This window comes from Neltuma alba, unplaced genomic scaffold (genome assembly GCF_004799145.2).
Source record: "Neltuma alba isolate B1F8T4 unplaced genomic scaffold, ASM479914v2 tig00011705_pilon, whole genome shotgun sequence".
Classification (NCBI taxonomy): domain Eukaryota; kingdom Viridiplantae; phylum Streptophyta; class Magnoliopsida; order Fabales; family Fabaceae; genus Neltuma; species Neltuma alba.
The window spans coordinates 274902-297884 of NW_021636342.1; the positions used below are offsets into that span (position 1 = coordinate 274902).

A 22983-nucleotide genomic window follows, 5' to 3' on the forward strand; every position below is an offset into this window, starting at 1 on the left:
TTCAGAGCAAAAAATGGCTCATTTTTCTAGAAAATTCAAAGAAAAATGAGTTGAAAATTTTAGAATAATTATTCTATGAGTTAAAGAAGTTAATTGAGATATAAAATCCTTAAAATGAGTTCAGGATTAATTTCTCAAATTGAGGGCTATTTTTTTAAAAAAAATTAAGAAAAATAGTTAGTAGTTGACTTTTGACCCAAAATTTTTATAGAAATTATTTTATGGTCAAAGAAGCTAATGGATAATATAAATCCATACAAAATACTACCTCCGGTCCTAAATATAAGAGAAGATTGACTAATTTGAGTAAATTAAGAAAATAAGTGAAATTAATTATTTATAATAAATAGGTATTGTTTTTCCTAAAATATCCTTATTAATCAAGTGTATTGGCTAGAATTACAATTATTAGAGGGACTATCTTGAAAAAAAAAATATAAATATGAAAAACAAAATATATTGAGATCTTATATTTAGAATTAAAATAAAAATCAAATAAATTGTTATATTAAAAACCGAGATAGTATCCTGGATTAATCTTTGGATGTACCCCTTAATTTCAGGAAACTTGAGTGAAGGATGCGACTAGAGACGGGCTTCAAGCTTGGGCTAAATGGCCCAAATATTACTCACACACTCCCCACGTGTTCCCCTCTACTTAGGGCCTGTTTGGTTTGAGGGGAGGGAAGGGGAGGGAGGGGAGGGAAGGGGAGGGGAGGTTTTATCCTCACCTTGTTTGGTTTGATTAAAAAGGAGGGGAGGGGAGGGTATTTAATGATCCCTTGTTTGGTTCAAGGAGGGGAGGGGAGGGATAGTAATAATCAATTTACCATTTTACGGTTTTACCTTTACATATTAGTTTATTTTTTTTATTGATATATTATATAAATTAATTTACATCTTAATTTAAATTATATAATTTAATAAAAATTCAATCTTATCATGTTAATATGTGTATTAAAAAATTGGTATAGTAATTTTTTATTCTAATTAATATAATAATATATTTAAAATAATCAAATTAACAAATTTTATATGCTCTAAGAAAAATGAAATTTTATTTTCTTTAGGCTATCTTTTTTTCCAGCTTTAAAATATATTTAATAAATAATATATTTATAAAAAAACAATTAATTTTATATATTATAATTTTTTATTTAAATAATTTTTTATTTTAAAATAATTTTTATAATATATTTTTAATTATAATAATGTATATATTTTTTTTATTTTTTTATTTTTTTACTTAGGATAGTATATTTTTTATTTGAAATAAATATTATAATAATATATTTTATGGGTAGAAATGGAATATTAAAAAAACCATAAGAGCATAATAGTCCAAAATTTTGGCTCCCCTCCAAAAACCCCCAATTTGGAGGGAAGCCAAAATGGGATGGGGGAGGGGAGGGGAGGGGACATTTTAGCTCCCCTCCCCTCCAAAATTTTTAACCAAATGAGGGGAGGGGCTTATTTTCCCTCCCCTCCAACCAAACACACCCTTAATAACATTCAGAATGCTGCCAATAGGGGTTGGTCCGGCTGATAAGTGACTCAGTACTGTTTAAGCAAGGTCTCGAATTTGAACCTTGACGTGTGCAAAAACTCTTATTGAGAGATTCACCCACCATAGCTAGGCACGCGATTTCTTTCCTTTTTCATTTTCCTCTGCTGCTCGAAGTGAAACCAGAGAGAGAGAGAGTTGAGAGTTTGAGAGAGACCGAGAAGGGAGAAGTGATCGGAGAGAATCTTTGCATGAAAAGGTGAAATCCAAGAAAGGTAAGCCTCCTGAATCTTCTCTTATCTTTATTCTCCTCTGATGGGGCACGTTTTGCAAAATGATGAGAATAATAAAATCTGGTTTTAGAGGGAGAAAGTGTAGAGCTCGATGGCCAAGTTATGCAAACCGTGTTTAAAAGTTAGAACGGAGTGGGTGGCTGTGATTTCTGCTCATGCATGTGTGTTGGTTGCTTTGCTTGTGTTGGTCGAAGAAAGGTTTTGGTGTTCAATTTTTGTGGCCCAGGTTTCCTAAGATCTAAAGAAGTGAAAAATGTTTATGCATGAGATGTTGGGACTGTTTTGTGATGCTGTCAAATCTGTTGCTCTGTTTTGTTTTGATTATAGCGTAGAGTTCTTTGGAGTTAGGAGGAGATATGATATAAACATATGATAAGTGTTAGTTGTTCGGTTTGATATGGGTATATAATAATTTTTGAATCTGGAAGAGAGAAAAGCTTTAAAAAAAAAATTGATATGGAAACCGTGAGCTCTTGATGCTTGATATTGAGTCATTCAAATGTTGTAATGGAAAATTCTTTTAAAGGGATGGAGTGTCTTTGTGCAATGAAATGTTATGACTTAAGTGGAGATGAGTGCTATGGGTAGGACCCATTTAATTGAACAAAGCTAAGATAAGGAATGTTCTTGGTGCTCTAAGTTGCCAGACTATAATTTCAGAGTAGAAATGGAACCTGGAAATTCTAGATTAAACACCCTAAGTCACTTTAGAGCTCATAGGAAGGAAGATTTAAATTAATATGAATGGTCTAAGTGTTAATGATAAGCTGGAAAAATATTTCCAGATTTACAAGAATTGATTGAGATTCAAGTATGAAGTTTTAAAATGATAGTTAGGCATTTCTATTGAAGTTAATTTGATATTTTTAGAGTTATAGATTAAAGGTATTTTAGAAATGAGGAAGGATTGTAAAGTGATTTGTGGGTATTATACTATATGTATATACTTGTATGGTCTTTTGAATTTGATGATGCTAATTAAGCATTTGGGCAGATTAAAAGAAATTTTACTCCGTTATTGCTAGGTGAGAAACTTAGTGTTAGTGATTCACAGGCATTAAAATAACCCTATTAGTATATAGAAGGTTAGGTATTATATTTATGGTATCAGAGCAGAGGCTGATATGAACATAAGGCTCTATAAAGTTTGGCTCCATAAGTATACCTCCTTTAAATACCAGCAGCATTAAAAGCTCTATAGAGTCACGTAAGGCTGATGTGAACATGTCAATGAATCCTTCAGTTGCAGAACCCTCAATAATAATATTTGGAAAACTTTTCCCTGGCCATATCAACTCATCATCAATTGTCTTATGCCCACCCATCACTGCATCAGCTATAATGGCATTTAATTCAGCCGCAGAAGCAATTAAAAATGGGAAAATAACAATCTGACTATTTCTGCTCCAACACAAAACCATTCTGCACTTCAAAGAATTCCAAACATCTACCATCCCTCACATTAATTAACCCTATCTTGATCAAAAAATCGTCAAATTTCAACACACTCCCAACTTCAATCACTAAAGCAAAGCTAAGTATATGTGCAGATTTAATGGCAGCAATGGCAACAGTATGCATATGAACAGGGAAGTCCATATCACTGGCATTATGAGCAGCTTGCAGTGGCATGGAGTACATAATAACATACTAACAAAGCCAAGCGAATTGGAATGCTAGAAAGGGTTTTGTTTGCCCAAGTTTATTGTGATTGTACATAATGCTTTTGAGACTCTTTGGAATTTACAGAGTAGCTGACTCACTATTAAACACCTTGCAATTTTAACTCACTAGATTCAGTTCTTTATTTCTGCTTCATCTTCTAATTATTTAAATGGAAAGGAGGGGGTTTAGGACATCCAAGATATACCTGTCCATGTTCCAGTTGCTATTTCTTCCCTGTTGATAAGGCTGAGAGCTTTACTCCAGTTATCTCTCAATAAATGCATGCAGTCATTGTATTTTACACGCTCATGCAGACTGGTATAGTGGGAAGATTTCAGGGAGCCTTTTGATGAGCTTTCAAATATTGATCTTCCAATGAAACAAGATCCACAGTGCCATTTGCTCATGGTTGGCTTATACTTCGTGCAGTCCTCTTCCTTTTCATTGTCCATCACCAAAAAAAAAAACGATGATGCTGGCCTTCTACTGGTAGCAGGTCCTTGGGTTTTTGAGTTTTGCTACAACAGCTTCAGCTGATGAGGCTGGATAGTCCAAGCTATCCCATGGCATCCTCAGTTCATATGATCATGCCTCGTGAGTACGATTTTTTTACTCCTCCCTTACTATTAAATGGTAGTTAGCAAGTTTGAAACTATATAGGCCTCAATATGGGTTTATATTTTGATTTCCTGGGACAGAAATTGCATCCTTTTTAACTTATTCGAGAGGGATAACATTATATAATCCTTATTTTCTTGGTGGAGCAATCACCATGCCTAAAACGCTTAATGATGGTGCTGTTGAATATGACTATATGAGAATCTCAGGCATGTTAGCTTGAGGAACTGTTTTAAGATCTTTACTAGTCTGAACAGTGTTTGACTTTTCTTTTCTTTGTTTTTTTTTTGGACACACCCCGTCGCAATATCACAATATTCACAACAGTAATTGCAAGAGGTAGCCCCTCGTTGGCATTGTTAATCTCTGGCCATTAATTAGAAGCACTTGAAAAAGCTTGGCCTTCAGGAAAGGAGTACTCGACATATAATTTATGAGGTGTTTAAGTAAAAATCAAACCATAATTTTAAAATTGATTTTGCGATATATGAAATAAGTATATTATAAGAGTTTTGTCTCAAAACTTGTGTAAAAACACTTCTTAAACATTTTTTTTGGGGTTTAACTAAACATCCCTTTAGTCTCTTGACACAACATGAGATATATGTATAAGCTCATCTAATAGAATCCGAATTTTAAATTAACTCCAAGTTGTCATAATGAAACGAGAAATCTGAGTGTACGTGCGTAATAATGAGCAATAATGCTATGAAGACCCGGTGGGTTAGTGAACTAGTCAAGTTTCCTATTTATGGTTTAATGGTTAGACTTATTAATCACATTCACATCTATTATAATTAAATTATTAATATATTTTTTTTAAAAATATATCGATCAACATTCCATAATATGTATCCACATCCATAAAATGGTAATATTTAAATCTAATGAAGAAGGCCATGTTATTTTTTTTAAAAAGTAAAGCATATAAATTCCATATTCATTTTATACAAATAGTAACTAGATATGTTTCATCTTGGCCGTGTGGCTCACCTCTTTAAATTTTATTCAAGCATGAGGTTGGGTGTCTATGGACTATGGATATGTCAGATGCAGACTCTTTCCATTGGGTGAAGAATAAAAGGGGAAAAAAAACGTTTTATCTTTTTTGGAAAAAAATCAGCAGCATATACAATTCATAAAAAAAAAATGCAAGAAAATGCTCCATTTTCAATTTTCATTTGCATAATTGCCCATTGTGCTCAATAGCATCTCAGATAATTAATATAAATTTAAAAAATTAATTCATAGATCTTTGTGGTTTTATATCATTTTTAATGTGGTCGTAGTAGTTTTTTCTATTGGTACAATTTATTCAATTATAGGCATTGGTCATTATATTAATAATTTGGTAATCTGTAAAGGAAACATTGTTAGTAGCTAATGACAATGTTGTTGGCCTAATTAACTCATATCATACATGGACTAATTTTTTCACATAGATCTAAATAAATTTAGATTTAAATAAACTAGACTGTAGGTTGTTTATAGGTTCAAGGAGAGAACTAGGAGTATAATAATTTTTTATTATGTTGATAGAAAATAAATTGTATTCTGTCATTTTATTAAAAAATTTTATTTTGTATTTTGCAATAACTTACATGTGATTCAGCATCCATATCAATCAAAATAATACATTATGAGCTAAAGACTAATGTCTATGATTGAGAAAAGCTGTACGCACCTGATTAAAACTAAAGTAAAATTATAAAGACATACAATTAATTTTCTCAAATAGAGTAATAAGAAAGTTGCTGCAAATTTCAGTTTCCAGTTGAGTTGCTTTATCCTTCTCTGCTCAATGAAACTCACGCCCTCGGAGAATTGTTTTATGCTCCTCAGTTTAAACCTTCCCAACCGGTAAAAAAGGTTTCAAGGATTGAACATGAAAATACCTGTTGAAACGTTCAGTATGAGTGGGCTTGAATTGATGTATGAAAAAAATGCTACTTTCAATTTTTAAAATAAAATTTAGTTTGTTATTTAAATTAAATTATAAACTAAATCTTATATTAAGAATAGAATGTAATAATAAAATTCTCCGTTGAATATAATTTAACTTGACAAGAGGTGAGTATATTCGTACAGCCCCACGCAGGCAAAAAAGCTCATAAACTCATCACCCTAAACCATGATAACAAAGTACCATCATTATATTGTAAATATAATTGTGTTTCTGTCAATAATAAATAATTATGCATGGTGCATATACAATATGAATGAATTTAAAATGATCTCAACAAATTGTAACATCCAAATATGAAAGATGCATGAAATGCAAATTTGTGTTCTTTGATTTGCGCAAAGACGAAAATAATTGCTAATTTTTACTGATTTTGTATATAATTCAATTTAATTAGTTTTTCCTACTACTAAAAAGAAAATTAATTTGCCAACTTAATACTTTTGTTTGGTATGTATTGGTTAGGGGATGACTCCGTTTCCGCATTGTGTCGTGGAGACAATGAAACGTCATGGAAAGATGTATAGAGTCACAAAAGGAGAGATGTTGCCTGCTCCTTGGTGACTGTTTGTTAGGGTGAGCCATCTGTAGTGTGAACATGATCTTTGCCTCGGTAAGGTTCAGAATAGAGATTAAGATTGGCAAAATCAGAGGTCAAGTGATTAGTAGCACCAGTGTCAAAATACCAAGCATCATCAGGAGCAACATTGGTATAAGTGTGGTGAGCTTCCGTTAAGGTTGAAGGATGTGGAGCTTGATATGAATAATCAAATTTGTGATAGCAGGTGAATATCATATGACCAAAACATCTACAAAAGTGACAGAAATTATCATTATCAGGGGCAGAGGAGGGTCGGCCTGCAGAGAATGATTGACCCATTCGACCAGAACGTCCACGACCTCGACCACGAAAAGGAGAGAAACGACCCCCTCTACCACATCCACAAGCGTAACCATAAGAGGCAAGGGGTTGAAAAGGTGATCTAGATGTAGTAATAGTTGGCTGAGATAGCAAACTCAAGTGACTGAACATGGTCTTGATTGGACAAGCAAGCTTCATGCAATAAGAGGTAACTAAGAACATCTTCTGGAGTTAGTTCCAATGCCCTTGTAGTAACAGAGGCTACAACCGAATCAAATTTAGGGCCAAGACCATTTAGAATATAATTAATGAACTCAGAATCAGTAACAGGTTTGCCAGCAATACTCAAAGATTCAGAAAGCAACATTGCCTTTTTGTAATATTCAGTAATAGAATCTCCTCCTTTTTTTAGATTAGTAATCTGACTGTGTAAATGAAGTAGTTGAGCCTGATTTTTTTGAGTGAACATTCTTTCAAGAGCCAGCCACATTGAACGTGCGGTCTTGTGTTTGATCACTTGTTCGATGAGTGATTCAGAGAGTGAAGAAATGATAATGGAAAGAGCTAACTGGTCAAGATGGAACCATTTGTGATACTCAGGGTTGGGTTGACTGAACTCAATAGTGAGAGAAAGGGAAGGATATGATCCATCAAGTAAGGAGTAAAGTTGTTGACCATAAAGATAAGGCACCATTTGTGCTTTCCACACTATATAATTGTCATTGTTTAGTTTTATCGAGAGAAAATGAGACAGAGAAGAAGAAACTGTAGTTGGAGTGGTGGATGGAACCATAGTTGACGCTGAAGGTGATGAGGCCAAATCGGAAGAAGAAGATGATGTCATGATGATTTTCATGGCTCTGATACCATAACAAGGTATAGAGTCACAAAAGGATCAATAATATTCATGTTGTAGAATATGATTTTCCATTACACAGAATGATAGGAATACATAGGTATATATAATGTGTAGTGGCGATGAAAAGGTGTTATAAGTGAGGAAGAAAATAAGACACGTTGCCCTAATACAAGATTCTAGAAAAGCTATAACAGGCCCTTTAATCAGATAGTAAAATCAGTGTGACCCAAGAGCTTTGGGCCTTGTGTCATTGGGCTGAACATTATAGTTCTGTTCTTCAACACTGGCAACGTCATGGATGCAAAAAGCCAACTTCCAATTTGAGTGTGTTGTCTCTTCTTTGAAAACAAATGCTGAGGCATTCAATTCCTAAGGGCTTAACACTGCCCGCTTCTATCTTCGATATTGAATCACTGACAGAATTAGATTTGAGCTCTTGCAATATTGTTGATGGAATCATTCCTAATGGCCTTAGTGGCTTACAATCATTGCAGAAACTAGATTTCAGTGAAGACGAATTGGTGAATCTACTGATGGTTGCATTTCTAATCTTTTGAATCTACAGTCTCTTTATCTGAATTCTGCCCAAAGCTTCAGTTTTTACCACAGCCTTCACCATGGAGAATGTGATTCTTTGAGAACTTTGTCTGACAAAAAAATATTGCATCTCTTTGATTCAATTGAACAGGTATGTACATATTTGTCTTTATGTTTTCCATGAACAAATCCATACATATCTTTTCAATTTTAGACAATTTGTGACATGATAAGTTTACTGGCTTTAGGATGGCCAACATGCTGAAGTATTAAGGAGAATTACAACTTTTTCAGTGACTATTCCAGGGAGTGAAATGCCATCATGATTTGAGAATCAGAATAATCTTCCTCTGAATGGGAAACATGTAGCTTCGCTAACCATAGACATCCCTGGAGATGAATGGTTAGGAATTGGGTTGTGCACTGTAATTGATGATAATGTTTGTTCTCGCCATTGGGGGTTTGATTTTAAAGCTTGCGATGGTAAGTATGTATCCCCCCAGGAAGGACACTTGAACATGAGAAAGAAATAAAATCTTGCCATCTCTGGATGGTGTTTTGGAAAATTAGAGAGGAAAACAGAGATGAACTACCAAGGAATTACAAACAGATTCGCTTGAAATTTTGTACTGATTGGAGCAGCCTCCATCAAGATTGGTTGATTTAGAGTCAACAAGTGTGGATGGCGTTTCATTTGCAAAGGGGATTTAGAACTATTCACGCATGGAGTAAGCCGCATTTTCTCTAAAGTCTCTTTCATGGTATTATTTTTGGGCAATCTCTTTCATGATCTTTTGTACTGGCATTGTTCTCACTTTTCAAGGTGCAGCAATGGAGACATAAATTAATAATAAACCAGAATATTAAATCTCTTTTAAGAATGAATAATTGTTATTTGATGACTCTGCAAGATATACTTATTATAAGCCTCATGTTTCTAAGGAAAACACAGTTAGCTCTGAAGCTGAAGAACACGGGCAAACCAGTTTGTTACAGAGCGAAACCTCCCAAACTACAATAAAAGAATGTCAGACCTCATCTTTATGCTCGGAAGATGAAGTCAAATTAGATGATTCATCAATGCAGTTCATTGCGGATGATTCAAGGTACGTGATGTTGTAATCTGACGAGTATCCTTTATCTTTTAATTAATGAATTTCAAATTAAAGTTGGTCTTATTATTGAGATCCAAAATTACTGTCCTGTGACTATAATTTCTCAGTTAGATGATTATGATCAGTATATGCTATTTTATTATGCCTCTTCCTAAAACTTACCTGCCAGGTCTTTATTGTCCCAAAAACACTTGAAAGATTTTCAGCATTATTCACAAAATTGTTTCATCCTAAAGCAGATGGCACAAATACAATTGGCAAAATGTATAAAGAACTGAGAGATAAAATTGAATTTAGATGAGCCCCCTTTGAGTTTATTGGATAAAATCTAACAGATGAAGGCCACAAATATAATAACTAATGTCATTTGGTTAGCACTCATCATGGTTCTTCATGTTTTATCAGTTCTTACACAATTATTGTCTTCTTCAACTCATAACTAGAGATTAGGTTGACTTGCATTGATTGCTGCTACTAATGCATTTAAACCAATTTCAGGTTTTGGTTTTAGGTAGAGAAAGATCACCAGTAAACTTACTGGTCCTTATCTGAGACAGAATGCTACATAAGCTATGGCTAGTATTCAATGTTTGTTATTGAAGTGAATATTATGATGAAGTCAGCATGTTCTTTACTGTAATTCCCATTGATCCATCCTATTACAAATGAACTTTGCATTGTTACAATGCCTTATCTGTATATACTACTTCCGGTCCTAATTATAAGAGCTAATTGACTAATTTGAAGAGATTAAAAAAGTAAGTTGAGTTAGTTATTTGTCCTAAATAGGTGTTGTCTTTCCTAAAATATCCTTGCTAATCAAGTGTATTGGTTAGAACTATCATTATTAAATGGACTACTTTGAAAAAAATATATATATAAATATGAAAGACAAAATGGATTGGGGTATTATGTTTAGGACCAAAATAAAAGTTAAACAAAGTCTTATATTAAGGACCGGAGATAGTATATACTTTATCCCACTTGTTTTAATATAATAGAGACATCAGGCCTCTGTTTTTGCTGATCATGATGTTCATATTCTTAGTTTTATATATTGTTAATTAGAAGCAGTGATATTGTATTTCACACAATAGATCTTAGTTTTATTTTGATTTTAGCATCAGTTGTGTTTCTTTGGTTCAATCTTATTACCCTTCGTTTGTATATAAAATAAAATATATCTCAATGCATTTTGAAATGGCGCCACATATGGAGTGTGGCATTCCTTTTCATCTTCTCTTTCTCGTCTCTGGACATCTGCAACAAGTGAAATACTATTAAATAAGTAAAAAGTTATTTTACAAGTAAAATACTTTAACAATCCCTATCTATATTACTTAAATTACAAAAATCAGCCTTTTATTTTGAAAATATAACCTTCTTAAAATTAAAATGTATGTTACATAAATCTTCTTTATATATTTGATATTCTGTTTTCATTTATTTAAATAAATTTGACTTTTGAACTCTTATGTTGATTAAAATAATCTTCTTTGACATAATAATTATTGAAATTTAAAATTTTTAAACATGTTTTTTGTTACAAATATTTATAAACACATTTAACCACGTATATATTTATTATAAGAATTAATTGAATTTTCAATCAAATTTTTTACGTCTATGTTAAGTAAATTATTTGATGTTCTGTCTCAGTATGATAAAAACTTAAATAAATAATTATTTAAAAAAAGAAAAATTAAGAAAAAGGAAAAGAAAACTCTTAAATTATATTATTAGAAAAATCTTAATTTTTTTTATTTCTATGTTATTTAAAATTGTCTAGCCAAGTTGTAACCATAAAAAACATCAAGCAAAAGAATCGCTCATTGCTTGCTAGATTGATGTGCATATATAATTCAATTTAATTACTTTTTTATCCTAACAATAAAGAATTAATTTGCCAACTTTTCTTGTTTATTATGAATTAGTTGGGGGATGAGTCAATTTCTTGTCTTTAGCATTGTTTTCGTTGAAGATGGAGAACTAAACCTCACGGGAAGATATAATTTAAAAAAATTAAAAAGGATTATATAAAAGTTCGATACAAAAACACGGGTCCGGTACAATAATTAGAAAAGAGAAGTCTTCCATACAACTATGATGTTATAATACTCCTCTTTTTTTAAACATAAAACCCATTTTGTAATATAATTATGTTTAGGACAATAAAATATAATCCAAAGCCCTATTCTCTGTTTTGTCAAGGTTTAGCATAAAGTTAGAAATTACAGAAACTACATTAAAAATAAGGAAAAATAACATAAAAAGAATTTGAAAATTATAATATTTTAATTCATGTAACGAAGACTTCAAAATCTCAGGAAAAGAAGTAATATCTAATATGGTATTTTGTAAATATAGTTTAATAACAAAAATGTCCTTATATCAAAAAGTTTATTAATAAGTTGTAAATTGACAACGACAAGTATTAAATATCAAATAACAAAAAATATATTAGTAATGACAAATTATTTATTAATAAGTTATGAACTAATAATGACAAGTGTTGAACAGTAAATAATAAGAAATATATTGATAGTGACAAGTTTGATATTTTTTTAAAATATAATACAAGGACATTTTAGTTATTTGATTGCATTTATCAAATACCAGATTAAGCATAATTTTTCTCTAAAATTTTGAAGTTTTAAGTATCTGAATTGAAATATTATAATTTCTAATTTTATTATGTCATTTTTCCACTTAAAATAAATGGAAGATGAAAGGAAAGCTCAATATTACAAGGTAAAGTAAAACTCACCGAAAGGAAGAAATTAAATTAAATATATTAATAATAATTAATTGACCCAATGAAAGAAAGACCTACCTAATGCAAGAAGTCTCCGATTTACGCCAAAAGGAAAATATCAGGGAATAATCATATGCAGCCAATCGCAAGTAGAGTTTAGACACTTCACTTATATTATATCGTACTCCTCTGGTCCTATTTATAAGGTAATTTCAACGTGTTTTATACATACTAAAAAAATCTTAAACTTTATTAACTCTTATTTAAAATTTAATAACTTTACAACTTTATCCATACTTAATATAAATTATACCTCATGTAAATAAAAACAACACAATAATAAATAAGGAGTAAAATTGTACATTCATATAAAAAATTTCTCTCAGTGCTTTATAAAGAGGAGCAAAAAATATCTTCTCTTTCTTCTATGTAAATAGGTATGTAAATAGGACCAGAGGAGCACATCTACACCTTTTTTCTCTGTTTTCGTCATCTCATATTCTGATTAGGTGCGGATTGTCATATCTCATCTGGATGTTAAGATTCGATTTCTTTTTAATTTGTTTAAAATAATTATTTTAATATATATAAAATCTAAAATTAAGATAATTTTTTAACTATTATTCTTCAAAAAATAATTTTTTCTATTCAAAAATAATTAATTAAAAATTTTAAATATAAACTGTATAATTCAGATACAAATACTTATCAAAATTATGAGTACCGAAACTCATCCGTGTAACAAGGAGAGGCATGGTGCTGGTTAAAAAGAAGAGAAAATTACAATCAAGTTCTATATAAGAGAAATAATTATTAAAAGGTCCTAATAACAAACTCAACAGCTTATAATAACAAGTTCTATAATGAGAATGACAACTTCTGGGACTTATTTTTTAATTGTTTTCATTGTTTAGAACCTTATTGTAATTCTCCCTTAAAAAAACAAGGAGGGGCATGGGATGCGGAAATGCGCGTTATTTGGCATGAGTCCCATTCTTCTCACATTTCGGTCAAGTCAACCTGAGATGACGTAAAGACTGTAAACCTTCAAATTCTTCCCTTGATATACTAAAGGCTTATTTATTGGGAAAATTGTAGAAAAATATTATTGAACTTGAATTTGAAAATTTCCATACTGTCATAATAATAAATAAAATTTTAATTTAGATATAATTGATCAAATTGAAATTTTAAAATTCACTGAAATGATTATATTATTTTTATTTTTTTAAAAAAATCATCAAACATACTCATCAGCCTCTGACAACCGGTTGGCCAATGAGTATGCTTGATGGTTTTTTTAAAAGGTAATATGATCATTTTTATTGAACCCATTTTTAATTTTAGTATGAACCAAACACCTGCTTAGCTGAAAATTTTCCATCCCCTTCTTTTTAATTCTTTTCCATTCTAATATATTCTTTGAACCAGACCCTTACCAATGACCTTAAAGATCGACAAAATTATTAGGCTGTGTTGGAAAAATAATTTGTTTGAAAGATTAGAGAGAAAATGAATGGTAAAGATTGTTTCCTTTTCCTCTTCTTCAGTTTTTTTTTTCACAAAGAAATTTAATATTTACCCTTAAATTAAGAAAAATAGATAATTCAAACTCCCCTCCTAATTAAATTTATCTGGGATTCTCAAAATCAAAGATAGCCAAATTTTTATGACTAATTTGCGGTTATAAACTCTGAATTCCGAAAAAAATCATGCTCCAAATAAATGTAATACGCAGAAGAAAACATCCATCCATTGAAATAAATACGGAGCGACCACTTCTTGTTCGTCTTTAATGTATTTATTCTTCCATATTAAATTAAAATCAATTTTTATATGATATGAAAAATCAATTACAGGAATTATTCTTAAGAAAAATTGTAGATGTGTCATAATATTTTTCAACATCAACAAGATTTATTGAAATCTAAAAGACAAAATGAGACTCATTCGATCCTTAATATAAGACATAGTTAACTAATTTAATTAGATTGAGAAAATTAGCTATGTTAGTTAATTATAAGAAATATGAAATATTTTTTTTAAAATGCCATAATTATTTTTCTTAATATCTCCTCTCCCTCTTCTATTTGATTATGGTTGAGGGAGTACACATAGGGGTAATTTAGGAAAAATTAATAAATATGAGAAATAGGTCTTATATTTAGAACTAAAATCAACTCAATAATTAGGTCTTATATTAAAAACCGAAAGAGTATTAAGAAGGTTTATAAGTTACAATATGATAGAGAGCAGATAAAATGCTGGAGAAAATGAACAAAGGAAGGTAAAGAAACAACATTAATATAGAAATTAGAGAGAGACTGTGAAAAGGATAAAATGCCCTGCCAAATTATACCAGTCGAAGGAAAAGAGAAGTTATCTATGGACAGCGGATGAGCGTCAACATGTTGAGAAACCTCGTAGAGCCAACAGCATATACGTCATTCGATTCAGGACTAGTAAGCTCATTGGTGTCTGTCTTTCTCTGTCTAAAACCAAAACCTGAAATTGGTTTTAACGCATCAGTATCAGCAATCATTCAAATGCAATAATGTAAGTGAATCTAATATCTAGTTATAAGTTGAGTGAGAACTGATAAAACGTGAAGAACCAAGATGAGTGCTTACATCTAATGACACTAGTTATTGTATTTCTAGCCTTCCTCTGTTAGATCTTATCCAGTAAACTCAAGGGAGCTCATCTAAACTCAATTTCAAAACCAATGTATTGTCTCATACTTTTTATATTCTGCCAATTGTATTATTTGTGCCATTTGCTTTAGGAGGAAACAATTTTGTTGATCATGCCTAAAAGTTCTCGATTGCTTCTGGGGCAATGAGGACTTGGTAGGTTTTAGGAATAGGCATCAGACAACAGGAATTAATAATTATCATCGTGATAATTTAACCGAGAAATTTTAGCTAGAAGACTGCAGTTTTGGATCTCAAACTTTGAAAATTTATTAAGAGATAAAGGATGTTGTCATATATATTACAATACCACGTACTTTGCATCATCTGGAATGAACTGCATCCATGAATCATCTGATTTGAATTCATCTTCTAAGCATAAAGATGAAGTTTCAGAAGGCATGGTTTCGCATTCTCCGATTATAGCTTGGGAGGTTTCACCCTGTAACAAACCATATTGCATGCGTTCTTCAGCTTCAGAGCTAATTGTGTTTTCGTTTAAAACATGACGGTTATGATGAGTATATCTTGCAAAGTGATCAAATATCAATTCATTCAAACTCGAAAGAGATTTAATTTCGTGGTTTATCATTAATTTCTCTCTACTGCTAAAACTTAAGAGTAATAACAATACCAGTAGAAAATATTATGGAAGTGGCTGTAGATAGAAGGCAACTTACACCATCATTGAGTCAATCCAAATCCTCTTCGCGAATGAAACGCCATCCACACTTAATTGGCTCTGCATCATCCAGTTCAGATGGAGGCCGCCCCCAATCAGTACAAAATTTCAAGCGAATCTGATTGTAAAAATTCCTTGATATTTCATCTCTGTTTTCCTCATTAATTTTCCAAAACATGATCCACAGGTGAGAAGATTTTATTTCTTTCTCGTGTTCACGCGTCCTTGCTGGGGGGGATACATGCTTACCATCGGAATCTTTGAAATCAAACCCCCAGCAAGGCAAGCAAATCTTATGATCAATTACAGTGCATAACCCAATTCCCAACCATTCACCTTCAGGGATATCTATGGCCATAGAAGCTGCATGTTTCTCATTCAGAGGAAGATGATTCTGATACTCAAACCATGGTGGTATTTCAATCCCTGGAATAGTCAATGAAAAAGTTGTAATTTTCCCCAATCCTTGAGCATGTTGGCCATCCTAAAACCAAGAAATATATCTTGTGACAAATTGCACATAGTTAACAACAAAAGAGATGAATGGATTTGAGGATGCAAAATATAAAGACAAATTACATACCTGTTCCATTGAATCAAAGAGACATAACAATTTCTTGCCTGACAAAGTCCTCAACGAACCACATTCTCCTGCATCCATTAGATTTAAACCTGGCGAAGGCTGTGGCAAAAGTTCAAGCTTTGGGCAGGAATTTAAATAAATAGACTGTAGATTCATAAGATTAGAAATACAGCCATCAGGCAGATTCACAAGCTCCTTTCCACTCAAATGTAATTTCTACAATGATGATAAGCCACTGAGGTCATTAGGAATGATTCCATCAACAATATTGCAGTAGCTCAAATCTAATTCTGTCAGTGATTCAATATTGAAGATGGAAGCGGGCAATGTTAAAGCCTTTAGGAAATGAATGCCTCTTAAACATTTGGTTCCACGGAAGTGACAAGATGCTTGAGTTGAAAGTTGGCTATTTGCATCCATGAAATGCTAGTGTCTTTAACTTTTTCAAATGACAAATAGAACAAGGTACTTCTTTGATAACTGTTCCACTCGCATCAAGCTTTTCCAAGGCTTCATTTTCATTAAGGTTTTCTGGTAATTCAAAAAACTTTGAGCAGCCTGAGATATCGAGAACTTTCAGACACTTCAATTTATGAATGTCATGAGAAAGGCCAACAAGATTTTTGCAACCCGTTAAATCCAAAGTTTTGAGACTAGTTAGGGATCCAAGTGACTCAAGAAGTTTGGCTATACTTGTCTCTTTGACATCACGTGTTGTGAGATTTTCCATGTTTTCTCCAAATTCCGAAAGATTTCTTAGTTTAATGCATCCACAGAGAACAAATTTTTCCAGGGAATTCATTTCCAATTTTTTTTTGGGAAGGAATTTAAGATTCAAACAACCTTTCAAATTTACTTCAACAAGATAGTGAAGCTGCCCAAGTGAAGAATGAATTTCAACAAGTGATGTGCAGCCTTCAAGAACTAATCTTTTTAAATTTTAAAATGCAACAAAATTTGGAGTTTGAAGGAGCTCTTTGGAGTGGCTTAAGTCCAGAATCTTCAGTTTCTTCATAGACTATCCAAATAAAAGACTGGAGAAATCAGTCACCAAAAACTTTAGCTTCATCATTGAGACATGTGAGAATGCATAAAAAGTATCTAACCTGTCTATTATCATTAGAAAGATGCTTTATTTTGCTATTGTGCATTTCGAGATATACGAGTTGATCCATTTGCTCGTAAGAAGGAAGAGCTTTAATAGGATATCCATACCAATGAAGAACTTTCAATGCCCCCGGAAGACATTTGAGGTGTTAGGGAAGGTCAAGATTGCATGATATGATAAGTAATCTAAGCCAAAACATTTTTAAGAAGGCTTCAGGATTCCAAAATACTTCATCTTTCTTGAAGCTATGGGGCAAAACCACGCCTTCCATTGTGTTAGTTCCCTAGTTACAAACATTATAGATACCAAGATCTCATAAGAAAATGTGTGCAAATAAGAAATATAAAAATGGCATTCACAGAAAAACAAGATTAGTATTTGTAGAAAATTAATTTCTTATCAGATCTCTTTCTAGTAGTCGGTCAATGTCAGAAGGAATCCACAATCTGTTGTGTCTTCCAACATCAACAGGAAATTCCTCATTAACAATAAGCCTACCCATGTCTTGAATCAGATCATGCATCTCTATATAGGTAGTATTGCCAATCTCAGTTTCAGCAAGCAAAGATTTTCCCTTAAGGGTCTGCAAAGTAGTTCTTATGGGTAATCCACAACTTTCCAATATTTGACTTATTTCATCCTTGCCCCACATATTAAAGAAACAGGCAATATCTAAAAATATTACCTTTTCTATATAATTCAGTTCATAGTAGCTTATTCTAAGTTTCTTAAAAATGTCATTATTCGAATCTTGCATCAACACTTGCAAAGCATAATCCCACTCTGTTAAGCTATCTTTGCCACAAAAGAAGGAACCCAAAACATAGAGAGCCAAAGGAAGACCTCTTGTATAATCAATTGCTAATTGAGCCAACACCTCCCATTGTCGTTCATTAGGGATGCCTCTTCCTCTAAATGCTTTTTGACAAAAGAGTTGAAAAGATTCATCATCGTCCATTGGTTGAACCTCATGTATTTCATCTACCAAACCATACCCGTCCTCCAGCTAAATTCTCTAGTTGGCTTATATGATTTACATCGTCAAGGATAAGCATAACCTTCCTATTGCGCAACAGGTATCCTAATGTATTCTTTCCTTCGTCCATGTTTTCAATTTTGAAGTTTTTTATCTTGAGATGTGAAAGCAGTTTGTTCTGTAAGTGAACTAGGCCATTTTTTCTTTCAGAAAGCTCCCTGACATTGGCAAGAAAGCAATGGAAGTCAAATTGGTGACGGAACCTCTCATAGATCGCTCTAGCAAGAGTCGTCTTGCCCACACCACCCATTCCCCATATTCCTATCGACCGGACACCCTCCAATCCTATACCTAAGCGTTTAAGCATTTTGTCTACTCTCCACTCAATTCCAATTAGTGAGTCACTTTCACTGACAGGTGGCAGTTCAGAACGAAGTCGGTCCCATAAATGTTCAACCACATTATCAACAAGTTCTGCTTCGTACCTACAAAAACAATTTTTCCCTCACATGATCATATTATATGATTGATTTTATTGTGTAGGGATGACAAAAAAATAATACATTTTGACACATACTCTTCTAGTCTTATTTATAGGGTAGAGAGAAAATTTTTTTATATGAATATACAATTTTACCTTTCATTTATCATGGTGTTGACTTTATTTTCATGAGGTATAATGTATATTAAATAACAATAACGTTAGAAAGTTGTTAAATTTTAAATGAGAGTTAATAAAGTTTAAAAAAAATTTTTGATCTACATAAAATATGTTAAAAAACTACTTATAAATAAGACTAAAGGAGTATGATATAAATTTCACTATCCATCACTTATGAATGGTGCAGCAGGTTATAAATTTTTTTTTATTACATTGATCTTAGTTGCAGATATAAAAATTTTAGTCTGGAGAAAAATTTTAGAGGCACAAAGTTTAATTGCAAGGATAAAACTTTCACTAACGTGTGTAATTACAATAAATATTTTAACTGACAACAAAATTTGCAGTTTGCTGGAGATTGAGAAACCATAACTCCTACGTAATTAAATTAAGAAAAAGTTAATTTGGAAGTCTTTATAATTTTTCTCAGTTTTGAACTAGATCCCTGATATTTTTTTTGCCCCCTTTCTATGAAGCCGATTAACTTTGTACTATTAAGTAAGTTAATCATTTTGTTAAATAAGATCAGCAACCACTAAAATTTTCTGTTAAAAGTACTGTAGGGTGTTCTGAAACAAGCACTTTCTCCGCCTCGAACATCTTTTACCTAAGCATTTAGTGGCGTAGAAAGTGCTTGTTTTGGAATGCCTTTTAACATGCTAATAGAAAATTTTAATGGTGGTTGATCTTATTTAACAGAACGACTAACTTACTTAACAATACAAAGTTAAAGGCCATTATAAAAGGGGGGAAAAAGATTAGGGATCCAATTTAAAACTGAGAAAAATTATAAGTGCCTCCAAATTAATTTTCCCTCAAATTAATAAGAAAATAATGAAACAAAAAATAACAGAAGAAAATGAGAAAAAAATTGGAGTCCAATGCAAACGGAACGTGTCGAACAGAATACTAGTACTTAAAACTCATGGCTTCCAACAAGATTACTAGCTACATGTTAGGCTTTTGTCTTTAAAGTTTTTTATAATAAATATTTTCAATTTATAACCATGAAATGAACTTTTTCTTTTGAAAATATGGCATGAATCATTTCTTGAAAAAACAGATAGATAATAAAAAGATTTATTTGTTTGATAGTATGAAGTAATTATTAAATTTTTATCTTGGATGCAATTATGCAGTGTTCAATGAATTGATACAAATATTATATACAAGTTATTCAACAAAAAAGACAAAACTTACCCATATTGACCGGAAGCAAGACCAGCTAAATGAGCCACTTCTGTTAGAGAATCCCTCCATGTTTGCACCTTGGGTTGGTCTCGCTGAAACTTGTCTTCAAGTCTGGTGAAAGCTTGACCAAAGTTTCCTCTCTGATGTCTTACATCAGATGGATAAACATAATAAAAGATGGGGAAAACTATTTGACCTAGTTTATTTCTCGAGGCAAGAATATGTTCAAGCTCATCTAAACACCATGAAGAAGAGGCATAATTTTTGGAGAGAATAACAATTGCTGAACGAGATTCATCAATTGCTTGCAGCAGTTCTTGTGAGATAATTTCTCCTCTTCTAAGTCCTGTGTCATATTTAAAAACTCCTATTTAACTGACGATACAAGTATTCTGTGAAGCCTACACGAGTGTCTTCACCTCTAAAACTCAAAAGGACATCATATCTACAGGTTCTTCGAGTTAAATTGGAATTAGAAGAACTTGAGGAAGATGCTTCTTGGTCTGTTGCCATAAATGTTGGAGCAAACTTATGCAGTATAATTTGATGACTTAGTGATATCACGATCGACCTACAACAACCAAATCATATCATTAGCCCAAAAGGAAAACAAATCAAATAGAGATGATCAGATAATACATAAAAAAGGGAAACTAATATACTGATCCGGGCTTACAGCTATAAGAGAAGTGTCTAAACTCTTTTTAGATAACAACCAGGAATCCCACTCAACTGTCCCCCTCCTCAACCAACAATCGCTCCAAGTCAGGGCGAGCTTGAACGACGAAGTGGAACCCAGGCCCCATAAAAAGACCTTCCTTGCCATCCAGTCAGCAGCGAGATTCGACCAACTTTTGGTGAGCTTTTCCTTCTATTTTTACTGACCTTCCCTTCACCTCTCATTTATTTTGTTACCGAGGACTTTGCTTGCTTATTTAATTAATTAACCTTTGTCCTTAAATAAGCAATTGTCGCTTTCCTTCCTGTAATTTTCCTTGGCACATTCACTCATTTGTCCTTATCTTGCAAGTTGCAAATCTATTTTTTTAATTTATTGTCATGATTAGGGCTGTTCATAGGATTCGTTCTGGTGAACAGGAATGAAATGAGATTTTTGTCTTGTGTCTCGTTCCGTCTCAAAACGATGAGACTGGGACAAAATGTCCCGTTTTCTTTTCTTTTTTTAAAAAAAATATAATTTTTGGTAATAATTTTTTTATGTTATAATATTTCTTTTTTATTGGGTTTCTAAAAATAAAAACATTATAAAAAATATTATGTAGAAAGCTCAATTATGTAATGTAAGTACAATATTTAAAAAAAATATTGTAAAAGAAATACTGTATAATGACTTTATGACTTATTTTATTGAGAAAAGAGATTTTTTTAAAGACAACATTATAAGATAAGAGTGAGAATCTCTATAAAAAATCATTATTATTAATAAGTGAATCAAATAATCTAATAATAATTATTAGTAAATAAATTTTTTAAAAAATATTCTGGGACAGGATGGGATGAGACAATCGTCGCGCGTCCCGTCCTATCTCAATTCCCAAATTGACTGGAACCAGGACAGGACAAGTCAAACACCTTTACCCATACCAAATCACACGCATTTCCCTATCCCATGCCTCTCCTCATTACATGCATATGCACACATATGATAAAGCAAATCGCAGGCCTTTCTAACTTTCCTAATGTCAAAAAGTGATGAACTATATTCCATTTTCATTGTCATTTCGCGAGAGAGAATATGGATTGTTTTTCCTCTAAAAGTTTTTACGGAAAAGTTATGTATACTGAAAAGTTTTTTTTTTTTTTTAGAAAATAAATCTTGCTTCAGAAATATTAAAGAAAAGTAATGTTATCCAACCCCAATAACAGCCAAACGAACATTGGTTCATGTTGAACTTTATGTCACGTATGATTTCATGTATCTATGACAATGCTTTCCCTTTTAATTAATTATTATCCTGAAAGTATTAAAAAAATAAGCTTAAAGTTTAATTATAAATAATCGGCTGAGCTATGGAGAGGAGATATCAAATCACTTTTTTGAATGACTCATTCTCTACGATATATTTGCAACCCATGTGATCATCTTGAAAATAAGAGAAAATCATATAAAAATTTTCTAGACTTCAAATTTGTACAAGTGATCTTCTCCGTCTTTAAAATTTAACAATAAGCACGCTATATTTTCAAGCCTATGCAGATAAAATTAAGACATCATTTTTATATCTCCTTAAACTTTATTTTTTATTTACATATAATATCCTAAAACTAAAACTTACATGCATAGAACTCTTTAATTAAACATGAAGTCATCTGTAAATAAATAATTAAAAAATAATAGTATGAAAGTTTTGTGCATAAATGTAAAAGTTGAGAGAGGTTTATTGTAAACTTCTAAAAATTAGGGAGGCTTTTCATTAAAAAAAGTTAGAAAAATTATTTACACATGACATGATTTAGTAGGCTTGTATATTTTAATGTGAAAGAATGAGAAGATGACACCGAAAGACCTTGGTCAATTCGTAATCCAAAATAATGAGTATTTTTGGATTGTCGAAAGATTACAGGACTCTCAATCTCACCTCATCATTGAGTGGAACATTGACAAACAATTACCATTGTTATAATTGAAAGAGACTGAAATTTATTTATCTAGCTGGAAAATTCAGTTAAAATTTTTTTTCAAAAGTTGAGTTAAATTAAGGTATCTTTAGCTATTGTTATTTTCTCCCTACATGATCTCAAATCTTTGATAAAAGCATGCTTATCATAGACGAGTTAATTAGAATTTAATTCTAAAAAATCATGCAATGTTTTAATATGATTGATTTGTTGATCTTCATGTTGAAAGAGAGGGGGGAAAACTATGAAACTGATATACTCTCTTGATTTTGCTCGGT

The 22983-nt window shown here is 31.9% G+C and overlaps 1 protein-coding gene and 1 long non-coding RNA gene across 2 annotated transcripts; both read right to left on the reverse strand.

The window, feature by feature from the left end:
• Positions 1-14535: 14535 nt before the first annotated feature.
• Positions 14536-17463, reverse strand: LOC114717000 (uncharacterized). Its single transcript, XR_003737673.1, has 5 exons — positions 17236-17463; positions 16130-16218; positions 15545-16030; positions 15182-15306; positions 14536-14676 (listed from the first exon to the last, which is right to left on the reverse strand). It is a non-coding gene; the product is annotated as an uncharacterized LOC114717000 (long non-coding RNA).
• A 162-nt stretch (positions 17464-17625) lies between these two features.
• LOC114717024 (TMV resistance protein N-like) lies at positions 17626-18195 on the reverse strand. The gene is made up of 2 exons (XM_028902103.1): positions 17923-18195; positions 17626-17820 (listed from the first exon to the last, which is right to left on the reverse strand). Exons 1-2 carry the CDS (start codon positions 18193-18195, stop codon positions 17626-17628), a joined length of 468 nt encoding a protein of 155 aa, XP_028757936.1.
• Positions 18196-22983: the final 4788 nt, after the last annotated feature.